Source organism: Aythya ferina, assembly GCF_964211825.1.
Source record: "Aythya ferina genome assembly, chromosome: 4".
Taxonomy (NCBI): Eukaryota; Metazoa; Chordata; class Aves; order Anseriformes; family Anatidae; genus Aythya; species Aythya ferina.
This window is the reverse complement of record NC_140300.1, coordinates 74898066-74919738: the sequence shown is the minus strand read 5'-3', so window position 1 is coordinate 74919738 and position 21673 is coordinate 74898066. Positions and strand designations below refer to the sequence as shown.

The 21673-nt window shown below is 40.4% G+C and overlaps 1 protein-coding gene across 5 annotated transcripts in view; it reads left to right on the top strand.

Moving 5' to 3' along the window:
• Positions 1-18879, top strand: part of NDST4 (N-deacetylase and N-sulfotransferase 4) — a 107277-nt gene extending 88398 nt beyond the window's left edge. For 3 of the 5 annotated variants that reach the window (XM_084517931.1, XM_084517928.1, XM_084517929.1), the window contains 8 exons: positions 1372-1468; positions 2845-2968; positions 4601-4775; positions 5926-6096; positions 8290-8399; positions 12646-12748; positions 13018-13528; positions 18389-18879. In XM_084517931.1, the coding sequence (XP_084374057.1) occupies positions 1372-1468; positions 2845-2968; positions 4601-4775; positions 5926-6096; positions 8290-8399; positions 12646-12748; positions 13018-13137 (900 nt within the window). In that variant the 3' untranslated portion in view covers positions 13138-13528; positions 18389-18879. Of the gene's footprint in view, positions 1-1371; positions 1469-2844; positions 2969-4600; positions 4776-5889; positions 6097-8289; positions 8400-12645; positions 12749-13017; positions 13544-18388 lie in introns of those variants that run through there. The other 2 variants (XM_084517930.1, XM_084517932.1) reach the window with 2 other exon arrangements.
• The last annotated feature ends 2794 nt before the right edge of the window (positions 18880-21673 follow it).

The following is a 21673-nucleotide window of genomic DNA, read 5'->3' as shown; positions in this document are numbered from 1 at the left end:
GGAGTCACCAGTGTTGCATCACTGCAGCTGCAAGGATTTCACACCACCCGGACCCCCTTCACTAAAGCAGCAAGGAGAAGGGATGGCAGAGCAGTCAGCGCTGCAGAATAGCTGCTATTTTAAGAAAGGAGAAGGGTTTCTGCACAGCCCACCAGTGGCTATTTTCTATCTCTGCTGTAAATGCACGATAGTGCTGCTTGTAATCTCGGCACTGTAATTTCCTAATCATTGTTGTACATGTCTGGCTCTTCTCTTATTCAGAATATGATGTGCCACACTGTGCTTTTAGCTATGCAGGCTTGAATCCAGAGTGACACCATGGAGATCCATGCAGTTATTTCAGGCTTACACTGGTACAAAGGAGCAAAAAATTTCCCTATTATTGTTGGCCCAGATGCAAAAGAAGTATAAATCGATAATATTCCCATTGAGTTTAGTGGAGCTGCAGCAATTCACATCATTTAATGATTTTCTCCATTATATTTTGCTAACTTTATTCACTAGCAAACTGTATCTTCTATTACCAGCCAATACCATACAAAAGCAGGATCCATACACTAACTGCTTTAAAGAACTGTCATTCCTAACCTTTCCTGTGGGGTCTTTTGTTCACACATTTTTATTTTGCATTCACAGGTAGTAGAAAGATAAGGAGATCAGTAATATCCCACATTTCTATTTCGTCCTTCCTTTTGGGTTTTTATGTAAATTAAAATTGGCACTAAAAGTACTATGTATCTGAAACCATTTTGTCACTTTTGAAAGTAATGCCTTTAAGGTATTCAAACAGAGGTTTCCATTCTAACGTCAAATGAAAACTTGATTAAATCAATGTGTTAATCTTTTTTTTTTTTTTTTTTTTCCCTACTAATGACTGAACTTAATCCTCAGTCATGCAAAACCATTATATATACATTCAATTTTAGTCAAAGGGACCACATGCCTGCATACCTACATGCCTATAGACTACAAGTTCATGAAAATGGCTGGACTAACAGAGAGAAGGAAATGCAGTAGTCACAGCGGGTGTGGATTTTGACATGGATCCTTCCCTTCCAGTATTTGCAAAGCTGTTTAGCTTTACTGACTTCTTTGGGACCCCTGTAAGGATCAGTCCTGGAAGATATTAAGGGGCTTGGTGTACCTGAATGCTCAAGTACCTGCCACAATGGGAGGGCTTCTATGGATCTCTACCAGTGACCTCAATATTTGGCAGGAATAAACTCTTATGTGGAAATATGGAATTTTACTATTTTGTGTAATGCACTGGTGTTAGTGCATAAGGTATAGATCCTACAAAGTCTCACATGCATACAAAACATTTAGGACATCCCCGTCATGATGTACACAGATGTCTTTTTTCACCTTCAGAATCCATGTGATGATAAACGACACAGGGATATTTGGTCCAGGGACAAAACATGTGACCACCTACCCAAATTTCTTGTGATTGGACCCCAGAAAACAGGTAAGAAGTAATGAAAGCTGAGACTGTGCTGGCTTGGTGCTCCGATGCTTTCCAGGGCTGGTTCTTGCTGTCAGTGAAGGTGCTGAAATCCTGGAACCCCTGAGGACGTAGCAATTCTGGCAGCCCTGTCCCAGCAATGAGCAGCCTGTGCATACACCTGCCTTGCACGCCAACTGCTGAAGGGCAGCCGTAGATAAGAATAACACACAGAATTGCACCATGTGGTTGGTGGCTTCAAAGTACTTTTGCACTTTCAAAGCCAGCTGACACAAGCCGTGGGGAGTGAAAGCTGGAAACGTGATAGCTGTATACAGCTATTCTGGATTCAGCCCACCGCAGGACAACACAGGAGAAAGCAATGCGAACTTCCACCATAAAGAAACATGCTGTCAGGGTGCCCTAAGTTAAGTTTGTTATTAAGTTATTTGACAAATTACGTCCCCACCGTTTGAGACCCTAATTGACAGTCAACACATTTACCACCTTTCAGGCCTCTGGGGGTCTCAGGGCATTATTTAAATTAAGCCACATATTCCCACTCCCAAGGTAGCTATCACTGTTGTTGACGTATTGCAGAAAGTGGATGTTGAGGCAGGGAAATAAATGACTAATCCAAGATTATATAGAAATTCTGTGACAGTGACAAAGAGACAGCAGGTCTTGATTCATAGTCCAATGATAGCTTGTGTAGCATAAAATCATTGAAAAGCAGTTTGAAAGACACATTTTCCTGAAATTTCATTTAACAACATATAACATTTTCAGTTATTTTTTAACAAACAAATAACAACAAAAAGTTATTGTTACTGGAATTTTAAAGCACACTTATTACATACAGGTTTGTTGGCAGATAGACAATATAGACAAAATACACAATGTCACTTGGAAGACTTGAACAAGTTTTTATTCCTCAACAACACCAGGAAACCCAGGAAAAATACACAGAGGACAGAAGTGTGGTTCTGGGAGCAACAGAAATATAATTCCACGATTAGTACTTTTGAAATATTTGTGCATGTAAATAATTTAAAAGCAAACCAGCCCAAATTCTATCACTGGATAAATAAATAGGTAAGCATGCAAGCAAAGTCAGCACCAGCAGTATCATGCTTGCCCCAGAGAGTAGAATTCAGAGTCTGGAAATGGGAAAAATTTAATGAGCACAGAAGAAATCTGCACATACTCTTCACTCCCTCTAAAAACACCTTGTGCTTTCCATCAATAGGAAATTTTCTTATAAAAAGGTAATCTTTCTAATTTTCCTGTATATTTCAGTGTGAATTGATTTAGAAGTACTTTCTTAAATGAAAAAAAAAAAAAAAAAAAAAGTCAATGATGTTTTTTTCTGTTCCTTAATGCTATTTTTTGTGTTGTAGGAACAACAGCACTTTATTTATTTCTTCTGATGCATCCTTCCATTATCAGTAATCTCCCTAGTCCAAAAACTTTTGAAGAAGTTCAGTTCTTCAATGGAAACAACTATCACAAGGGTATTGACTGGTAAGAAGAATAAGAAAAAAAAAAAAAAAAAGTGTCCATTATTAATACACTTTAAAACACAATGAAACAATTACAGAAGCATGTATGACATCTACATAATTACTGATGAATTTGTTATGCTTGGCATTATCAGAGAGAATAAGAAACTAATTTGTAATGATGGGACATTTAATCAAGTCCTTAATTTTGTTTAGATATTACAGTCACAAATTCTTTTTTTTTTTTTTTTCCAGAAATGAATACAATAGCAAGCTCAGTTACAATGTCTGTCTTAATAATGAATAGCATCTCTGTCTTTTCATAGCTGTATCAATTTTGAAGGGGCTGAATTACACTCCTTTTCTTCAAACGGTGCTTTTCATGAAATAAGGGTCGGCTTCTCATGAGAAAAAAAAAAGCCCTCCATAAAGAATTTCATCTGATACTCCTATTACAATTTTAAACATTGCTTTAACTATTTTTGCTTAAGAAAAACATTTTGTAGGGCTTTTGTTTCCCCAGGGAACGGCACTCTTCATCTTTGTATGAAAACTGAAATACAAGACAAACATCACACTATGTAGAAACAGATTAATCTTTTTCAAGGTGTCATGAAAAAGGAGGAGAAAGAAATGCTTCTCATTTATTTTTCATACTGCGTAAAGAAAGAGCTTGCAGATAGCAACCATGGAGTATATGGTGTACTACACAAGGAGGAGAAGGCGCAGGAGGAGCAGGGCTGGGAGAGCAGGGCTTGTCCCACCAGTGTGGCAGTGGCTGGGGCAGCAGGGAGCCTCATGAACCAGCCTTTCTTCCACAAAAACGCTGTGAGAGTGCAAGCTTCCATCAAGGTACTTCTCTCTTCCATGGTGGTGATGGGGGTTCTCCTCTGCAGCCCTGTGCACACAACATAGAGGAAGAGGCTGGCTTTGCCGAGACCCCTTCTGCCACATTTCACTGAGACTGGCCTGTAGGCTCAGAGGTTAGTAGGGTTGTGTGCACAGGGTGAGGTCCCACATACTTTACTTCCACAGAAAGTACACAAAAATAGCTAGCCACACCAAAACTGGAAGCTCACAGAGTGCTCAGCCAAACTAAAGGGACCAAAAAATGCCTCCAAAACAATTTTACTTTTCGCTTCATCTGAATTCTTCACACTTTTGATTGAACTTCCTATATTATACATTTTTACTTCCAATCAATTTTGAATGGAAAAGACCATTCAAAGACAAAATTAAAATCTTGCTTCCTGAAAATGTCTAAGAGAAAAGACTTGTCAATTCCAAGATGAAATATTCCAACAATGTTAAAATTAAATAGTTGACATTTTGAAGCTTTGCCCATTTTTTTTCTGCAGTTAAAACTGAACTCACTCCAAACTGGTGAGATCTCCCTCTGACACTGAACTTATTAGCAAAAATCCCATCCATCAAAGGAAAAACCTAATTACCTGACTTCATGGAGGCTTTAGCTATTACCAGTACTGAGAGCCAAGTTCTCTTCCCCCTATTCCATTCCTGGAGTGAGCTGAGAAATTTAATTTTGCTTGTTGTGAGTTATGGCTGAAAATCCACCTTTTCACCTACAATGAAATGGGATGCAGACATATCATTTATGACACTGCTTGTTCTAATTAGTTTCTTTGCCTCCCAGGTACATGGATTTCTTCCCCACTCCTTCCAACATCACGACTAACCTCCTCTTTGAGAAAAGTGCCAACTATTTCCATTCTGAGGAAGCGCCTAAACGAGCTGCTTCCCTCATCCCCAAAGCCAAGATCATCACCATCCTCATTGACCCATCCGATCGGGCATACTCCTGGTACCAGGTATGGACCTTGCCTTCAAGAAACGGACAGTGAAATCAACAGCAGGGGATGATGGAATTTGTGTCCTTGAGAAAGAATGGGATTTATTGCAAAGTGTTTGCACTGTGTAGAAGTGGAAGGATGCTGAATGCCATCTTTTGCAGTTGGCACCTGTGACACCAGTGTCATAAATGATGAAACTTCTCAGCACAGAGCTGCCACTAGCTGTAAACAAACAGTTTAATCTCAATTACAGTTGACACTGCATGGAGGAAAAGCGATGCTCCTTACCCAGGGAGATGCACTGGGGAAAATAAGCATGGCCTAGCTAGAAAATCAGAGCTTTTTATGCTGAGAATCTGGCACCTCATCCAGCCCTCCAGTTTCCAGGCCGAGCAACATGCGGTAGTGTACAAATGTATGCAATGCCTTCTAAAGTTTCCAAGGAGTTAAAATGAGCTGTGTCTGTGGAGTAGGGTTTGTTATTGTTTTGTTTTTGTTTATGTTTTTCTCTCCTTGGAAACAAAAGAAAGTCTGTCAGTTTTCCTAGGAAACTCTAGGAGGCTCTTTCATGCCTTTTACTGAGTCCACACCTCTCCATAAGCAAGTCTGTATGCTGTTTTTTAAAGAGTCACTTAAGCATGTAGTTATACAAATGACAGAAATACTAAATGCCATGTTTAAAAGGACACAAATGAATAATCTTACCATAAGCATAAAGTACACCGTTTCTGATACTGTTATCAAGAGTTCTACAAGAAATAAAACATGGCTTAGAGCTGCAACTTGCTCCCTTTTAAATATCTCATTTGCACCTTTACGAATGCCAAAGCGAGATGCAGAGTAGTAAAACATTGCGTCTGCTTTGGCAGAGCTTGCCTCCCCAGCTCTCCTTGTGCCCGGGGCTCCAGCATGAGGCAGACAGAGGTGCAGAGTGGGGCAGCCACAGCCTTCATCCCTCAGCACATTGCAAATTCTGGGCTAAGGGCAGGCTGGTCATGGCCACTTGAGAGGAGAGTTACAGGGTGTATTGGAAAGGAGGCCATTAGGAGACATGTTTTCCATCTTCGTGTGAGTTAGAAGTACCAGAGCGATTTGTTCCTCTTTTTCTCTTTGATCACGGCTTAATCTTCAGGGTCACTGTGACATGTGCCTAAATATCTCCCATTAGCATCAGCGATCCCACGAGGACCCTGCTGCCCTGAAATTCAATTTTTATGAAGTCATAACGTCAGGCCACTGGGCACCCTCAGAGATAAGGACTCTCCAGAAGAGGTGCCTGACACCTGGATGGTATGCTGTCCACATCGAACGGTGGCTAACTCACTACCCAGCTTCACAGGTAATTTCCATCCTGTTATTTCAACAAACTCATCAGCCCTCAGAGAGTCCCAAAATGAGTACGGCCTCATCATTAGAGGTGACAGGATACTTCCCACTGGAACTCTTAGCCATCAGGAAGTTCAGATTTGTCAAGATCAGAACATTTACCAGAAACGTGTTGATTTTTTCTGTCTTCTGACGGATAAAATGCAACAGGAAGACTATGACCTGTGGCCACATGGGCTTGCTGGGGGGCTTGAGACTTTCCTTCCAGGATTTTCAAGGCTTCTGGGTCTCAAGAAACAAACAGATGCAGCATGAGATGATGTGGGAAGGTTTGACAAATTCATTAGAAAATGCCAAGGCTTTTTCTAAACAGAAATTTCATTCCCTCTCCCACTCACTCCCTTTCATAGAAAATTTCACATTTGTTTGATTCTGATAGGGGATTAGCCCTTCTCAGTGTTAGAGCAGGAATTCTTTCTCTTGCCCCATCTTCCTTCAGATTTTTATCAAATTGTGTTTTATAATGTTTTCCATTAAAATTTTGAGTAAAGACACAGGCCTAAACAATATTGCTATTACTAATAAAATAATAAAAAAAAAAAGTTTCCAGATATAAACCTTAAAACAAATGCTTTAGTACTACAAAACATATGCAGGGACACTCTTTACCTGTGTGTATAGCCCACTGATTATATGTCTGTCTATTGTTAGAAACATTGTAAAAGGGTTTTTAGTGAATAAGCCTAATGCACAGGTATCCCCAAAGCTTGCTTTATGTGGGACAAGATTTTGCTGTATGGAGGTAAAACTGAGCATTGCTTATTTTTTCAGGGACTGAGGAAAAAAAATAAATAAATAAATAAATAAATAAATAAATAAATAAATAAAAAGGAAAAAAAAAAAAATACAAGCTCTGTCTTTTTGTAATCCTCAATTTTCCTTTTATGCAGTCTCAGCTGTACTACAAAAAGGAGAAGCAGGTCAATCCCATTTCCAGTAACAAGGAGAAAGTCTCACTCATTTAGTTTCTTCTTTCATCGCTGGCCATTCTTCTCCTTCCTCAATGGGAAAGGAGTACTGCCCAAAGCAGCAGAGCTTGCAGCAAGGCTGTCCCCAGGAGTTAACAGGGCACATCTCCTCCACCTCCTCTCTACGTCCCAGCTTATTGCTCCGAGGAGAACAGGCTGTCCTGGGAAACTCAGAGCATGCAAAGGGTGACGAGCATCCTGTGCCCCATTACCTGTGCTCCTTATCCACCCTCATCCTGGGCTGCTGCAACCTCTCACAAAGATTTCTCTCAGTCCGCTGCAGCAGCGAAGAGCAAATGCATTCCTCTTATTAAACATGCAAGGGCACATTGACATATTTCTTGTAAAACCAGTAACCACTCATGTTTCATAGTTGTAGTGATTAATTTTACAAGATACACAACAAAATGCACTCATTCTTAATAAGGTGCGCAGAGAGTGCACTCACGGTGCTTACTAATGGGCACTCAGTAATGTGCATTCACTCGGCCTGTGCACTCAGAAACTTAATAATTCATAATAAGCCTTCACGATAAATATAAAACACATCCGTCCAGAATAGTTATTAGCAATGCCGCCTGGTACTCCAGGAGACTTTTGATACATACTCTTAACATTTGCTTGTGGAGGTCAATGTACCTTTACATCACATCAATCTTTAATTAAAAAAAAAAAAAAAAAAGCCTTTTGCCAACAATTTTGTAAGTCTGTACAGTTCATAGGCTGGTGGTAATTCTGAATTAAATTGCCACAATATCACTTTTGAATGTTTAATTGTATAGCTTCTGAGCATTTAATTCGAAGACATACATGGGCTTTTTATCATTTTTGTATTCCATACCAGATTTTCCATGGACACACTGTAAATCTTTGCAATGTTTTTACATTCCTTCCTTATCTCTTTTACTCAGAATTCTCTGGGAATCAGGTTCAGCTTGTGAGATTTAACTCTTTCATCTGAACAACAGCACACACAGAGTTAGAGGGTGCCCACCTATACACATTGAACAGAATAAAGTACAAAAGCAAATTTTAAAAATGTTCACCCATACGATTGTTATTAATGCTGTGTGAAATCACATGTTAATGTCACAAGTAAGGTCACAAAAGGGAAATAACGTCATTATTTAGTTAACCTTAGTCCTGTTTCTAAATAGCCTGCATATTTTTTCCTACAGTTGCTAATTATTGATGGACAGCAGCTAAGAAGTGACCCAGCTACTGTGATGGATGAAGTGCAGAAGTTTCTTGGAGTCTCTCCTCATTACAATTACTCTGAAGCTCTAACGTGAGTCTGTTCCTTTAACATCTGCCCTATGGAAACACAGTGTACATCCCCTCCTACCAAGATCAGCTGATCATTAATTACAAACAAAACAAAAGACAAAAGAAGAACAATTTTCCAAAGCCTAGGTTTTGTTTACAGTTGTGTTTAATACACATCCAGTCTCCCCTTAACTCGCATGCATATAATACACTACAGAACGTAATTGCATGACTGCATGCATTTCCACATGCAAATTCCACATCATACAACATACATAGCAAATGACTGCTCAATATTTTGTATTAGACACAGAATAAGGCCCATGTTCATGTAAAATCATATCTGCTAAGTTTGAGTGTTCAACCAGAGATGCCCAAGACATGTTTTCTATGGGAACCTTGTTCTGCTCTCCTAGCTGCACTGGTTAAATGTGGGTTCAGCCAACATGAACTGTGCATGTAAGAGCTCAGCATGCATTTGCAAATCTCCCTGTTGAACCTTATGACAGTCTCCAGAAGCAGAAGACCACCTAGCGTCAGCTGTTAAAAGATTAGTTTTAACATTTTTATCACATTTATGGAGAAGCCTAATGACAGAGATTAAGAGAGAAGTATTCAGTACGATAGGGTTCATTTGCTTGCAAGGTTTCTCTGTTTGTTTGCTCTTAAGGGAGACCAAATGTACCATTCCCTAATCCTATTTTCACAAGTGGTTGAGCCAGTTTTGCTGCCCTCCTACCTGGTAGCAGCCGGGCAGGTGGCACGGACAAGTTCAGTCTGTATGTTTACGGTTTGGTGCAATTACAAGCCAGCACTGGAAGTGCCTGGAAGTGCCAGGCACAAGCAAAGCTCCTGGGGTATGGGGCGAAGCTCAGATCTAACTGTGAAGCTGGAAACCCTCAGACCAAGCAAGCAGCCTGACTGTTCATGGGCTGGGGTGCCAGTGCTGAGACTGCAGTGCTCTGCAGGAGCCCGAATCAAGGTCCTCAGCACACAGTGAAAGCCTTTTGATTGACTTCCCATGGCCTCTGCTTCGGATCTAGCAAAGGCAGCTGTGATGAGCCTGGATCATATTTCTCATCCTTGCCACCAGGAGGATAAGGCTTTCCCCATGAAAGAGGATTAATGGTCTGTGTGGCACTCTTTTTGACGTATTTCAATTCCCTGCAGGAAGACAGAGCCTCTGCCGAGTCAGGAGTGGGCTGAATTTATCTCTCCCCTCCTAGTCCGGCAGAGAATTGTAAGAAGCTTTTACACTGACTCTCTTCGTATAAGGAGCATCTTGTCATCATGGGCAGAGCTGTGAGGAGCTGTGCTGGGGGGGCCCTGGGACTCAGTGGGATGAGGAGCCTCGTGCCACAGTGGAGGCTGCTCCCAACCGGTGCACAAGCACAGAGCACCAGCCCAGCCTCCAGCCCACGGCAGAGCCCCACGGCTGTGGCAGGGGGTGGTGCATAGGAAAGGCTGTGCCTCACCTTCCTGCAGGCTGATGTCTGGAAAACTGCTGGAAAATGAGGCCACTGAGCCTCCTCCTACCCCACATTGCCTCCTCTCCATCTACATCTTCAATATCTCCTCCACTGGGAGGGTTATACTAACTCACATAGCAGGTATAAACTGATAGTTGAGTGCTCGCTATTGTCTGAGTCTGAAGAATGTTGCTGTGCCAAAGTCTTTTTCTAGAGGAGAAATTTTGGATTTCAGAGTATTATTTTTTAAGTCATTGGTTTCTGAAGTGGAGGAAATACAGGAGGAATACACAGCTGAGCTACTGGTGTTTGAACAACTGCTGCTGCACATCTGCAGTGCCTTCTGCTATGCTTTTAAAAATACACACCCACATCCATATATCTTCCTTTCTTTAACTAAATTAAAGTCAGTGGAGCCACATAACAGGAAAAACTTGGCTTCCTGTATGTGTTTGGACAGAAAAAAAATGTATTGTAAACAGATCTATAAAATTATGCAATCACCATTTAGAGACATCGAGAATGCAAATGTGTTGTGGAAGCCTCCATATCTGTATGGATTTAGGATGGAACAGAAAAATGCATTAAACAATGTAGTGGCTTATCCTAGGACTGTCAAAATAAAAAGGACTGCGTAGGATCATTCTTCATCATTACTGGCTAATAACCGCATACCACAGATTTTTGAAGTCATCACAAAGCAGCCTAAGGACCTAGTCCTGCAAACACTAGTGAGCAACAAGTTCATCACCCCGAGTAATTAGGTGAATGTCTTACAGGAGAGTAACATTAATGCAGGCACAAGGAAGGGGCTGACCAGAGCACCAGCCACTTGTCAAGCCATGGAAAGAGCAGAGGTGGGAAGTGCACGTCATGCCAGGTTAGCAAGAGGGGCAGCAGAGACGAGCAATTAGATGACTTCCACACACTGCTAAGCAGGACCTGCACTTCTTGTTCGAATAATAAAAAACAAGGAGGAAAATCAGCTGATATTGAAAGGCTTTTACATATAACAGCATCGATATGAATACACTGGGATACCCAGACAAAGTGCTAGGAGAGGGAAACAAGCAAGCAGCATTCACGTTCTTCTATTCTGCCCAATTATGTTCACAGGAGTCCCGAGACCTTGAAATACCTGAACACAATGGGTTGAATTCAGCCTGGGATGTTTTTTCCTTTATCCTGAAAAGCCTTCTCTCCTGCTCTCCAAATTTGCACCTTTTAATAATGTTCAATATGCTCATTCCGAGGCAGAAATATTGTTTGGGGCATAGTTTAGCAGTTTTCCTTTTACACGGCACACTACATTACTTCTCCTCTTGGGAAATCAGTGGAAGCCAGCTAAACTACTTCAGTATGCAATGAGCAGATGGAAAAGGCCAACGTAGAAGTGAGACTATCATCAATATATCCATTTAATCAATGATTTATTTATTTTTAATTGATACAGCTCCTGAAACAATTTAGGAAACAAGGGTCAGGCCTACAATAATAGGCTGGGCAAGGAAAAAAAAAAAAAAAAAAAAAAAAAAGCAATGTGAAGAAGGTTTACCCCTCTCCAGAAATCAGTTCAATTCTGTAGAGCAGCACATCACAGGTGCACCCATGTCATACAGACAGACCCAGGGCAGAAAGGTAGTCTGTAACTAATTAACTGCATGTTCCAGCCAATTATACTTCATCCTTTTCAAACATCTGCTGAGTAGCAGAAACACAGACCTTCTCAATGTTTTATGCGTGCTGCAAGTCCCACAGCAATAAATTCAAAACTTAACATTGCATGTTGTTCATTCCTTAGTGAGTATGTGTTTTAATGCCTTAATCTAAAATTCCTATATCTTTGAATTTTAGACATCAAAATCAAATTGCATATTTCAGATAAGATTGCTAAGACAGAGTTTATGTTTTAATGTCTTCTTTAGAATGAAAATGATATCTAGATTTAATGATATGGCGCAAACAGATTCTCAGGTGCTGTTAAGCTATCAATAAACAACCAGCAGTTCTTTCAGAAGACGTAAGCGCTGCTTATTTCACTCAGAAATCAACATAAAGCATTTCAATATTATATTTCTCATCGTGTCTTAGTCCCGCAACAATCACACTCTATTTTCTATATAAATATACTTAAAGATTGAGTCTGTGTCTGTCACAGCCAGCAAACAGATCAGATTGCCCCTTTTAACCTCTTTCCCATTAACAGTACTAACCTATAATGTAATCAGCTTCTGCTGGCCATGTGGAGAGCTCTCCTTGAGCACAGTGATAATGTTCATGAGAATACAGCGCTCATACTTCCAGGAAAAGGCCTGGCCAGTAATTTTCCAACAAAAGGTTCTTTGTTCAAGTGTCAATTGATCAAAACCTAAGCATCTTGCTTAGACACACAGAGCAGTCTGACATGGATAAAATCTCTAATCAAAACCAGGTGACAAAATGTGAGTGACAGTCTGGAAAGGAACTGTGTAAGGTCCTTGAGGCTGTGGTTCAGGACTGTGACTGGCGTCCTATAGAGCAACACTTGAAACATGTACCCTATATGGTGGGTTAGTAGAATAAAAAATAGCATAGTCCAGTGTGAAAAACTTGTTTCCTTGAGCTGCTCCTAAGATGAATTTGTGGACAATATTAAATTCCCAGAGCTTTCCCAAAAGAGGAAAGCAGCTTCCCACCCTGTTCTCAGTATTTCCATCATCTAGAGATGTGGCCAGCCATAGTTGTTGACTAACTCTGATGGTTTTGTAGCTGGGAGATTCCTCTGTAGTAAAATATTTCACGCAATATAATCCTTTATAGGTTTGACCCTCAGAAGGGCTTTTGGTGCCAGTTATTGGAAGGAGGGAAAACAAAGTGCCTGGGAAAAAGCAAAGGTCGAAAATACCCACCCATGGACCAAGAGGTAAAGGCTCTGCAGAGATTTCAGTTAAGATTCTTTTTTAATATGCACACTGTGTTTGACTCCTAAAATATAAATATTTTTTATTATTTCACTGGCTTGCTATATTTAAAAACCAGAAGCTTTTAATGCGCTTTGAATGAGAGGAGACTCTCTGCCCCCTAGAAGAGCCTCTGCCTTGGAGCAGAGCACAGCTGACAGGCAGCAAAACCTGGGGTGGGGTGGGATGGGCTTCCTTGTTTGACTGTTTGTGTTGTTTTCACCCCTCCCAGTCCCGGGCTTTCCTGTCGAGCTACTACCGAGACCACAACGTGGAACTGTCCAAGCTGCTGCACAGGCTGGGACAACCCCTGCCCTCCTGGCTAAGACAGGAGCTGCAGAAAGTCAGATAGCACACGAGGGCAGGGGACCAGCCAAGGACAATTTCCTTCACCGTGAAACCCCTTGCTTCTCCGACTCACCTGTGATCGTCAGTAGAGGACCTCATGAATAACGCTCTTTCTATTAAAAACAAAAACAAATGAATAAAAAAATCCCAACAACTGTTTATATGCACGCGCTGACAGTTACTAGCATCGACCCCTTTTGTCAGCTTCCAGGAAATAATACGGAGCTACGTGGCATTACTCTTTATCCAGACCCGGATTCGTGCATAGTCTAGTTCCTCTGTTCACCAGAAAGTACCAGAAACTGTATGTAGGACAGATTGACTTCAGTGTATATGACAAATTGCAGTCTGTCAGGACACGAGCAAAGGATGGGAACATCTCGTTGGACTGTGAGGTTGGTCATCTCTTGGTGTTTTTCTCCTGTTTATTTCTCTGTGTGTGTGTTGGTTTTTCCTGTTTTGTTTTGTTTTGTTTTCCCCAGTCATGTAAGGTGTCCTATCATTTTATAGGAAAATTCAGCACTTTGCAGTCAGGGTCCCTAATGGTTATAATATATGCACTATCAAACTACTATCATTGTTTTCACCACAGAATGAGGTGGGCTAAGTTCTTTCCTAAACTACTCCCCTGGGATTCCTGTAATAACTGCCAATCATCCATGGTCTTTCTTTTGTTGCTTTTTTTCCCCTTCACAACAAGATATATCCCAATTTACTGAAGTTGTGTGGGTGGTTGAGGTGCAACATGGTGAGGTGGCTCTACTCCTAGATCTCAATGAAATCCATTCACTTTCATCTTGGCAGGGCTACTTTGCCACCTAGTTGCGTTTTTCATCATACCTGCTCAGCTCCTATAGCAGCTGTGACAGCTCTGAGATGTGAAGTCATAGTACACATTTTCTTTTCAAAACGCCATGGGACTCCTTAAAATACTATCAAAACCTTTTAAAAGCTGAACAGGCCATTAGAGCAGCATACTGACAATAACCTAATGTTGACAATTTTGTTTCTAACTGAAAAGCAATGTTTTTGCTCTGAAGCCTTCAAAAGAAGAGAATGGGTTAGTCATTTAGGGTCTGAAAGCTATTACAGGAAAAAAAAAAAAAAAAAAAAAAAAAAAAAAGTTTTAATGACCAAAGCTATTTATTAACGCTTTGGAAAAAAAAAAAAAAAAAAAAAAAAAAAAAAAAACAAAAAACTACAAAGCCTTCTGAAGAACAGACTCTTTCTATAGACTTTAACGGAGAGTTGAATGCACAAGCAAGCATATCCACTGCGTGTCTTATACGTGTATATTATGAATATGTTTTTATGCCCGTGTATCTACACATTGTGCATCGAGATCAAATACACACTTAGTTTTAAGTATCCAGTTTTTGTGCCCATAGATAAATGAAAGGGTTGGTTACCAAAAATATTATATTATGAACTGTATTTTCTTCTCAAATCCGTACTGGCAGGGTTGACAAGGCTGGGCAGAAATTCACCATGAAATTTAAGCTGGGTGAACAAATATTATTTAGGCGTTTTAGCTCTGTAACACTTTTTCTCCAGAAAACAAAAGCTGTGTTACGTGTTATTTATGCACCACAAAATGGAGTAAGTTTCAGTTTTCAGACATCCCTGCCTCAGTTCCTAGGTGCAGGCCATTTCAGATGCTGCAGAGGCTTTGAGTTTCTCTCCACAAATTTGATACTTATGTCTTAGCTCTGGAAACAGAACAGGACATCGAGGCTGCACCATTAATTCAGAGTCAGAGCTACCCCTCGGGGCAGCACAAATTAATGCACATCATGGACAATGGTATTAAAGGGCATTTAAATAAATTTAGGCTTAAAACCAGTTAATATATGTAGATGTCCTTCTTAGCACTGTCAAACTCCTAAGTCATGAGACTGTCCACCAAGGTTATGACACTAGCTCATTTTGGATTGACAACTCCAATGCTTCCCAGAGTTATCCTGGACCCGTCCTGCTCTGGACAGTGGTGGCACTTCCCCACAAGTGTCCTCTGGCACCACATGTCACCACAGTGTTTCTTCTCACCTGGCGTTCACAACTTTCCTCCACCACTGTCCATCAGTACACACCTGGCTCCCTCTTCCTCCCATGCCTTTTCAGCCCTCTTCTCAGCTAGCACTGCCATCCATGGTCTCGCACACGCAGCCCATGGTGTTGCATAGAGAAGAGGCTGAGGTGCAACCAGCACTGAGTTCCGGTACAGCCCGTTTTGCTCCTGCCCTCACTCTTTCTGCAGCAGGACTCACAGCAGCGGTGGGAATGGTGCAGTGTCAGGTATCTCCTGCTGCTGCAGGAGCATGACACATCCAGTGCCACCAGTCCAGTGCCTGTGTGCACAGGGACACATATCAATCTACAGGAAAGCCTGAAAGACAAATGCTACCCAATCTCATATTTTCTTTTAAACACTGAAATTAGATTTATCTCATATAAATGAGTCACCTACTTTATTTTATAGGTGATGGAGGGAAATAGCACTTCTAGGACCTAATTCATCTCATCTCAAACTAGATTTCTTAAATGAATGAGATTATTATTGGCTGTTCTTCTTTACTGATTAATAAAGGTCAGGAGACAACTTGTTCTGAGGTAGGGCCCACCTGAAAAGGAGGTGGCATTTTATCTCGCAGCTACAGCTGCTGGACGTTAGAGCAAGAGACTGGGAGGTTTGAGAAAAGGATATGATTTTGTCTTGTTAAAGTGTTGTGCTTTTTTTTTTTTTTTTTAAGAAAAAATACATTTTTTGTATGTTATATTTTGTAGGGAGAACTCTTAAAAATGAGCTAGGGTAATGTAAATGCCAAATAAAAGGAACCTTACATGTATCTTTTTTTTTTTTTTTTTTTTTTAATAAAGTCAGTTACATACTCTGATACAAATTCATGCTCTTTTAACTTTTAGCGCTGATAATGCCAAAGACAACTAGTCTGATGAGAGCTTTGAATAAGTTATAGAAAAATAACTAAATCAACTCTTTGATAAAATTTTAGCTGTTAAAATGCTTTAAAAGTGGCTTTTCCTTAATTAAATGATGAGTTCAAAACTACTTTTTAAAAGCTAAAACTGTTTCAGGATTTTTTTAAGGAAATGAGGCAAATACCATAAAATCTGGAAAAAAAAAAATCTTTCTTGTTTTTAGCTTTTCATTTGGAAAAAAAAAAAAATAAGTCTTCCCAACACTCAGCACTGTAATAGCATCATGTCCTTAAAACACACTGGACATTTTTATACCTCATTGTTATTTTTCAAGTTTGAATGGGCATCGCATTACCCAGAGATCTCATGTTCCATTGAAAACTGACATTTGAAGTGACTTCATTATGTGTCACATAAAGATGAAATAACAGTATTTCAAAGTTTCATTCCTTCCACTCGTAATAGGACCCATCAACACAAAATTTCTCCAGATCAGCGTATTATAGAAAAGCCTTTGTGAGCTAGCTATAAATGATCTCGATTTCTTTTATGCTTTTGATATCGCTGACCACGTAATTGTTGGGATTCTTAAAGACCAGCAAAACAAATGCAATAAAAATGAAACATTTATTCACGGCAAGGGGGCTGTAGCTGTGAAAGATAATGACGGGCCTTCTTTCCTATTCATAAGCTACAGGATTCATCTCCACAATACTTCCACGTGGTGCAGGCTGTAAATCAAGAGGGGGTTTTACCTACTAAAGGCCTACAGCTGCAGTTACCTCCCCTTCCCCTGCAAATACTGATTCCTGTGTAGATTTGAGGTAGTGCTGCAACACTGAAGACTCCTCCTGCCCTGTGAGACCATGGGGAGTCTTCCTGTTAACTCCAGCAGGCCCTTGCTGACTCTGTGGCCTGGTCTTGTAAAGCACAGTCCGTGTGGTTCAAGTTTCACCTAGCGCTATCGCTGCTGGAAATCCATCAATAGCTTTATTTCTATTATTGATTGGCAATTTCTTCCCACCTTGCCATCTCGGTCGGTGCTGCACCGTGGCTGGGGCTCTTGGGCCTACTGCCACATGTGCCGGTCGGCAGCCATCAGCTGTGCTTCACCCCCACCTCCAGCACTGCGTGGGGCTGCACTGTCTTCAATCTCATCATACTGCAGGGGTCTCCACCTGCCCTGGTCTCCTGCATCTCTGGCCCCAAGAAATAGGAAATTGCACAAGCTGACACAGGTGTCAGAGTCTACATAAAGCAGCAGGCTTGATGGTTAAAACAGGACTTCGGCCCTCAAAACAAAACAAGCCTGTGTAATCGAGGTTCTCTTTATGTACTGACCTCTCAAGGTCAAGAGGAAAAAAAGAAAGAAAGTTGCCAGATTAACTGCTTATAGATGTTTTTTAATAAAACAAATTTTCTTTCTGATATGGGATCAGACTGCCAAGCGTCCCCCAAACAAATTAAGATGGTGGCATTATAAATTCTTGGGGGAGGAAAACGTGGTGTAATGAAAGCACTGATGGGTCCAGGCTCTCTGATGTGATAATAAGGCAACAGGGACATGTCCTGAATACAAAGGCAAAGGCTGAATATTTTCCTTCCTCCTTCCCCCTCCTCCTCTTTCTTCTCATTTATGTTAAATTTTGAGCCAGCACAGCGCATCTGAAAAGTATGTGACAGGCAGATCCTGTTAGGTGGTGGAATATCATTCATCTCCCAAACCATCCGCCAAGAATAAATGGGGCATGGGGTGCTCCTTTCAGGGGTGCTGAGCTTGGCCACCTTACACATCAACTCCCAACTAGTCATTTAGTTTCCATCAGTAGCAAATTATGTTTATAATGGGTTTAAAATTTACGTTCATAATAGGTGTGTAAGCATGTGACAGCCATGCAAAACAGGTACAACATGAGTATATAAATCAGCAGAGATTGTGTCCAATTTTATTGTATTTAAGTAAGATTAAGTTCACCACTGTTGTCAGGAGAAGGTCTGTTTGCACACGCAATTTAGAACTATAATCCAAGAGCTAAAATGATGAAGCTCTCTTTCTCACCAGTATTTTCTTTCTGAAAGAGCTAAAATCTCATGCTATACCTGTAGCATCACCTTGCTATACTTGTCCCCATCAGTATCAGATCAAGAAAATTAGCTTTAAAAGTTAGCCTGTCCACCATTATATTAGTACATCTCTCCATAACTATGCCAGGAACTGTTGCTTGAAGGGTTTTTGTTTGTTTGTTTTAAAGATAGGAATTTTCCTGCACAAAACCTTTTCTTATATTGCCCTTGTTTTCTCTTTTTTTTTCTTCCAGTTCATCCTTTAGTGTGACTGCACAGGTGTGGACCTGTCTATGGATTTGACTCCTCCATCACTGTCCTATCTAGAAAAACTACCAAAAATAAACAAGGATTTGCAAAAGACACAGATTCTGAAGTGTTCAGTGTTCCAATGACTGGATAACTTTTGTAAGATTTAGTATCACTTCTGTAGTATTTCAACACAAAAGACATCTTCTTGATAGAGCTGAGGAAAAACTTCACTGTCTTGCCCAAGCTGTTTTTTTTTTTCCTTTTTTTTTTCCCCTCTCTTATCTGACGACAGCAAATCCAGTTGAACAAATTCTTGGTGTCGAAGAAAAATCAAAATACATTTTGATTACTCAAAGTATTTTTAGTTGGGGGGTGGTGAGGGAGGTCAAAGTCTGTATTTGCTGGAATTGTTTTAAATAATTGATGTGCATACACCTTATTATTGGTTCTTCTCACCTCTGCAGAATAAACACTTCTGATGGTGTATTACAAAGAGAGCGTTTCTTTCCTTACATCCTGTCTCCCATTTTCTGCGCCAAAATCTGCTCTTTGGTAACCTCTGCAGCATATTTCACATTGCACACTGACTCAGCATCCCCTACCTCAGCAAGTCCTCTGCATGGCAGATCCTTTGGGACATACAGTGCCATCAGCCCCATCCTTTGCCTCCATCCCTGTCCCCCAGCTCCCAGGCAGGCAACGTTAATCCAAGCAAGCCAGCTGCGCACACGTTTGTTACACTGCAGAGCTCACATCTATGGGTCTGACCTTCGTGAGAGATGTGGTTATTCAGCTGTGTAGGTAAAACAACCCCATGGAAGCTCTTCTTCTAATTATCACACCAAGCTTCTTTACTGCTCTGTTTGAGGAGTCTTAAAAGGGCCTGATTTCAGCTGATGCAAATTGCCTCCAAGGTGTCTCCAACTGTGCACTCAGAATTACAAGATACTGAAGGTTTTTTTCCCCTAAAATATCATAATGCTTCTACTTTTTATTATAAAATATTCATTTGTTTTACAGATCCATGTCAGAATGAGGTTAAATCATATCACAGGCAAGAATTCTTAGTGCAAACCTTACAGAATAGCAAATTACGCCTCGCTAGAGCTTTTACCGTTAAGCAAATTAGAAATGACATTACAGACATCTTAATACCAGTTTTGGCTTCTTTCCGGATCTGCTTGATGCTTTCAGACAAGGGAGACATGGTAGACAAAATTTTCAAAATATTTTCAGGCTTCAAGTCTGCTTTTCAAAAATGACTTTTAGGCCCTCAGAAACCAAGAAGTGATTGGCTTTCTATCATAATTATTTGTTATCAATTGAGTCAGACAGGTAGGCTCTTTTAAAAGCTCTCACAGACATTTTGCCTGTCTGCTTCTTTAGATTCCAAATGCCTTTATACATCTAAATGAAGAGATTACTGAACAAATGTAGCCAGTTTTTCCTGTCACTCATAAATCCCTGTCCTTTCCTGACCATGTTTCAATTTTCCTCTGTATTCCCACCTTGGAAAAGGAAGCCATCTGGAAATAACCAATGAAACCCACCAACAAACACTTAAATTTTCACCTAAAAGAGAAACCTTATTTAGTATAAGGATAGTAGAGTTCTCCCCATACCCAGCCTCCCCCCGAAAAACAACCAACCAACCAAAAAAAAAACAAAAAAACATTACTATATAGAGGAGTTCTTCATAAGAATTTACCATTTCTATTACATTCATTATGCCTTGCATTTTTCTTCTAGCTTGTGGAATCAGATTATTCCCTCCCAGACAAACAGAAGCCTGGAAGCACTAAATAAAGTTCTGATATCATCCATTTGTAGAAGGGACCCTTTCTGTATGCAGGTCGTGAGAAGAGAGGAAGACCACTTTTTCATGTATGTAAATATCCAAATTCCAGTTAGAAAATGATTTATAGAATTACAGAAATGAATACAGAAATGAATTATACATGTAATTTATACTCAAGTTCCCATTCATGAAGAATTAACTATTTCTAAGAGAAACCAGATTGATATTTGCATTTCAGTCAGCTGCAGCTGTTCAGTGGGGAGAAAAAAGAAACACATTTAAAATATCTAAATAAACCTGTAACTTCCACTTTTCGTTTACAAAGCCATTTTTCCTGATACAGCTAAGTCTAATCAAACATGGGCTAGTTTTATAGTACTCCTATTTCTTCTGTAAGAGGACTGTGACATGTTAATATACAAATCTGTTTTCACCACAGAAGGTCAACTAACTTTATGAGCTGGTAGTTAGAATTATCCTTGTGGGCTTATTCAGAGGTTATTTTCAGCCAGAGGAAGGTCAGCAGTGGGTGGAGTGGGATTCTTTAATCCGTCTAACTTGCAATTCCATAAAAAAATCTATGGGGGTTCAAAAACACACCCTATACTTTGGGAGATAATTGCACGCCGTTCAATTGACTTTGTACTTACTACTTTTCTAACTCTGACATACGCTCTGCTGTCTTGCAGAACTTATCTGTAAGCCACATACCCTGTTGGGTAATTTAACTTCCCTTCATAGTATGATCTGAATTACAAGAGCTAGATATCTGAGAAAATGAGTTCTTACAGAACTTACTGTGAGACAGATATTTATTTATAGATATTTTCTTTAATATTTTTGTTTCACTGTGTTTGCCTAGGCCAGGGAATCATCTCAGTATTAATCTGCGTGCCATCCAAAGACGCACAGTTCCCAGTAACATCAATGACAACTTGATATTCTCACGAAGGAGAGAACAAACCCACCAACAGAAAATGTTGTTTAATGACACCGTAGCTATAGCACATCTTCCTGCAGAGCTTTGTGTAATCACACCAAGTAAGCAAAGAAAAATTGTTCTGCAACGTGAAGTGCTTAAAATTTCATAAGCAATCCTGTTTAAATAAAAAGCAAAAATCACCTTTCAGTTACCCCATCTTGACTAAGGGCTGGAGCAACCTCATGCTTTTATTGATATGAAATTCCCCCTGCAATACATAGCCGGAGAGAAATTGAGTTCGAGATCCAGAGCCAAACTCACTACTGCTCATTGCTAGGTAGGGCACCCACGCCTTCCAGTTGCCGAAGGCATATCTCAAACCACACACCACAGACTCAGGGGTTAGAGGTCCTACAGTTACTGCTCTGGATATATTCAGCAGTCTATGTCTGTTATCCCCCTCACAGTACCCAGATGAAAAGTCACCAGAGCAGTTGCTTGCCACTCATCTAAATCCATGGACTGAACCTGGATTTCCTCCCAAGAGGCACTGGGACCTCTGATCTG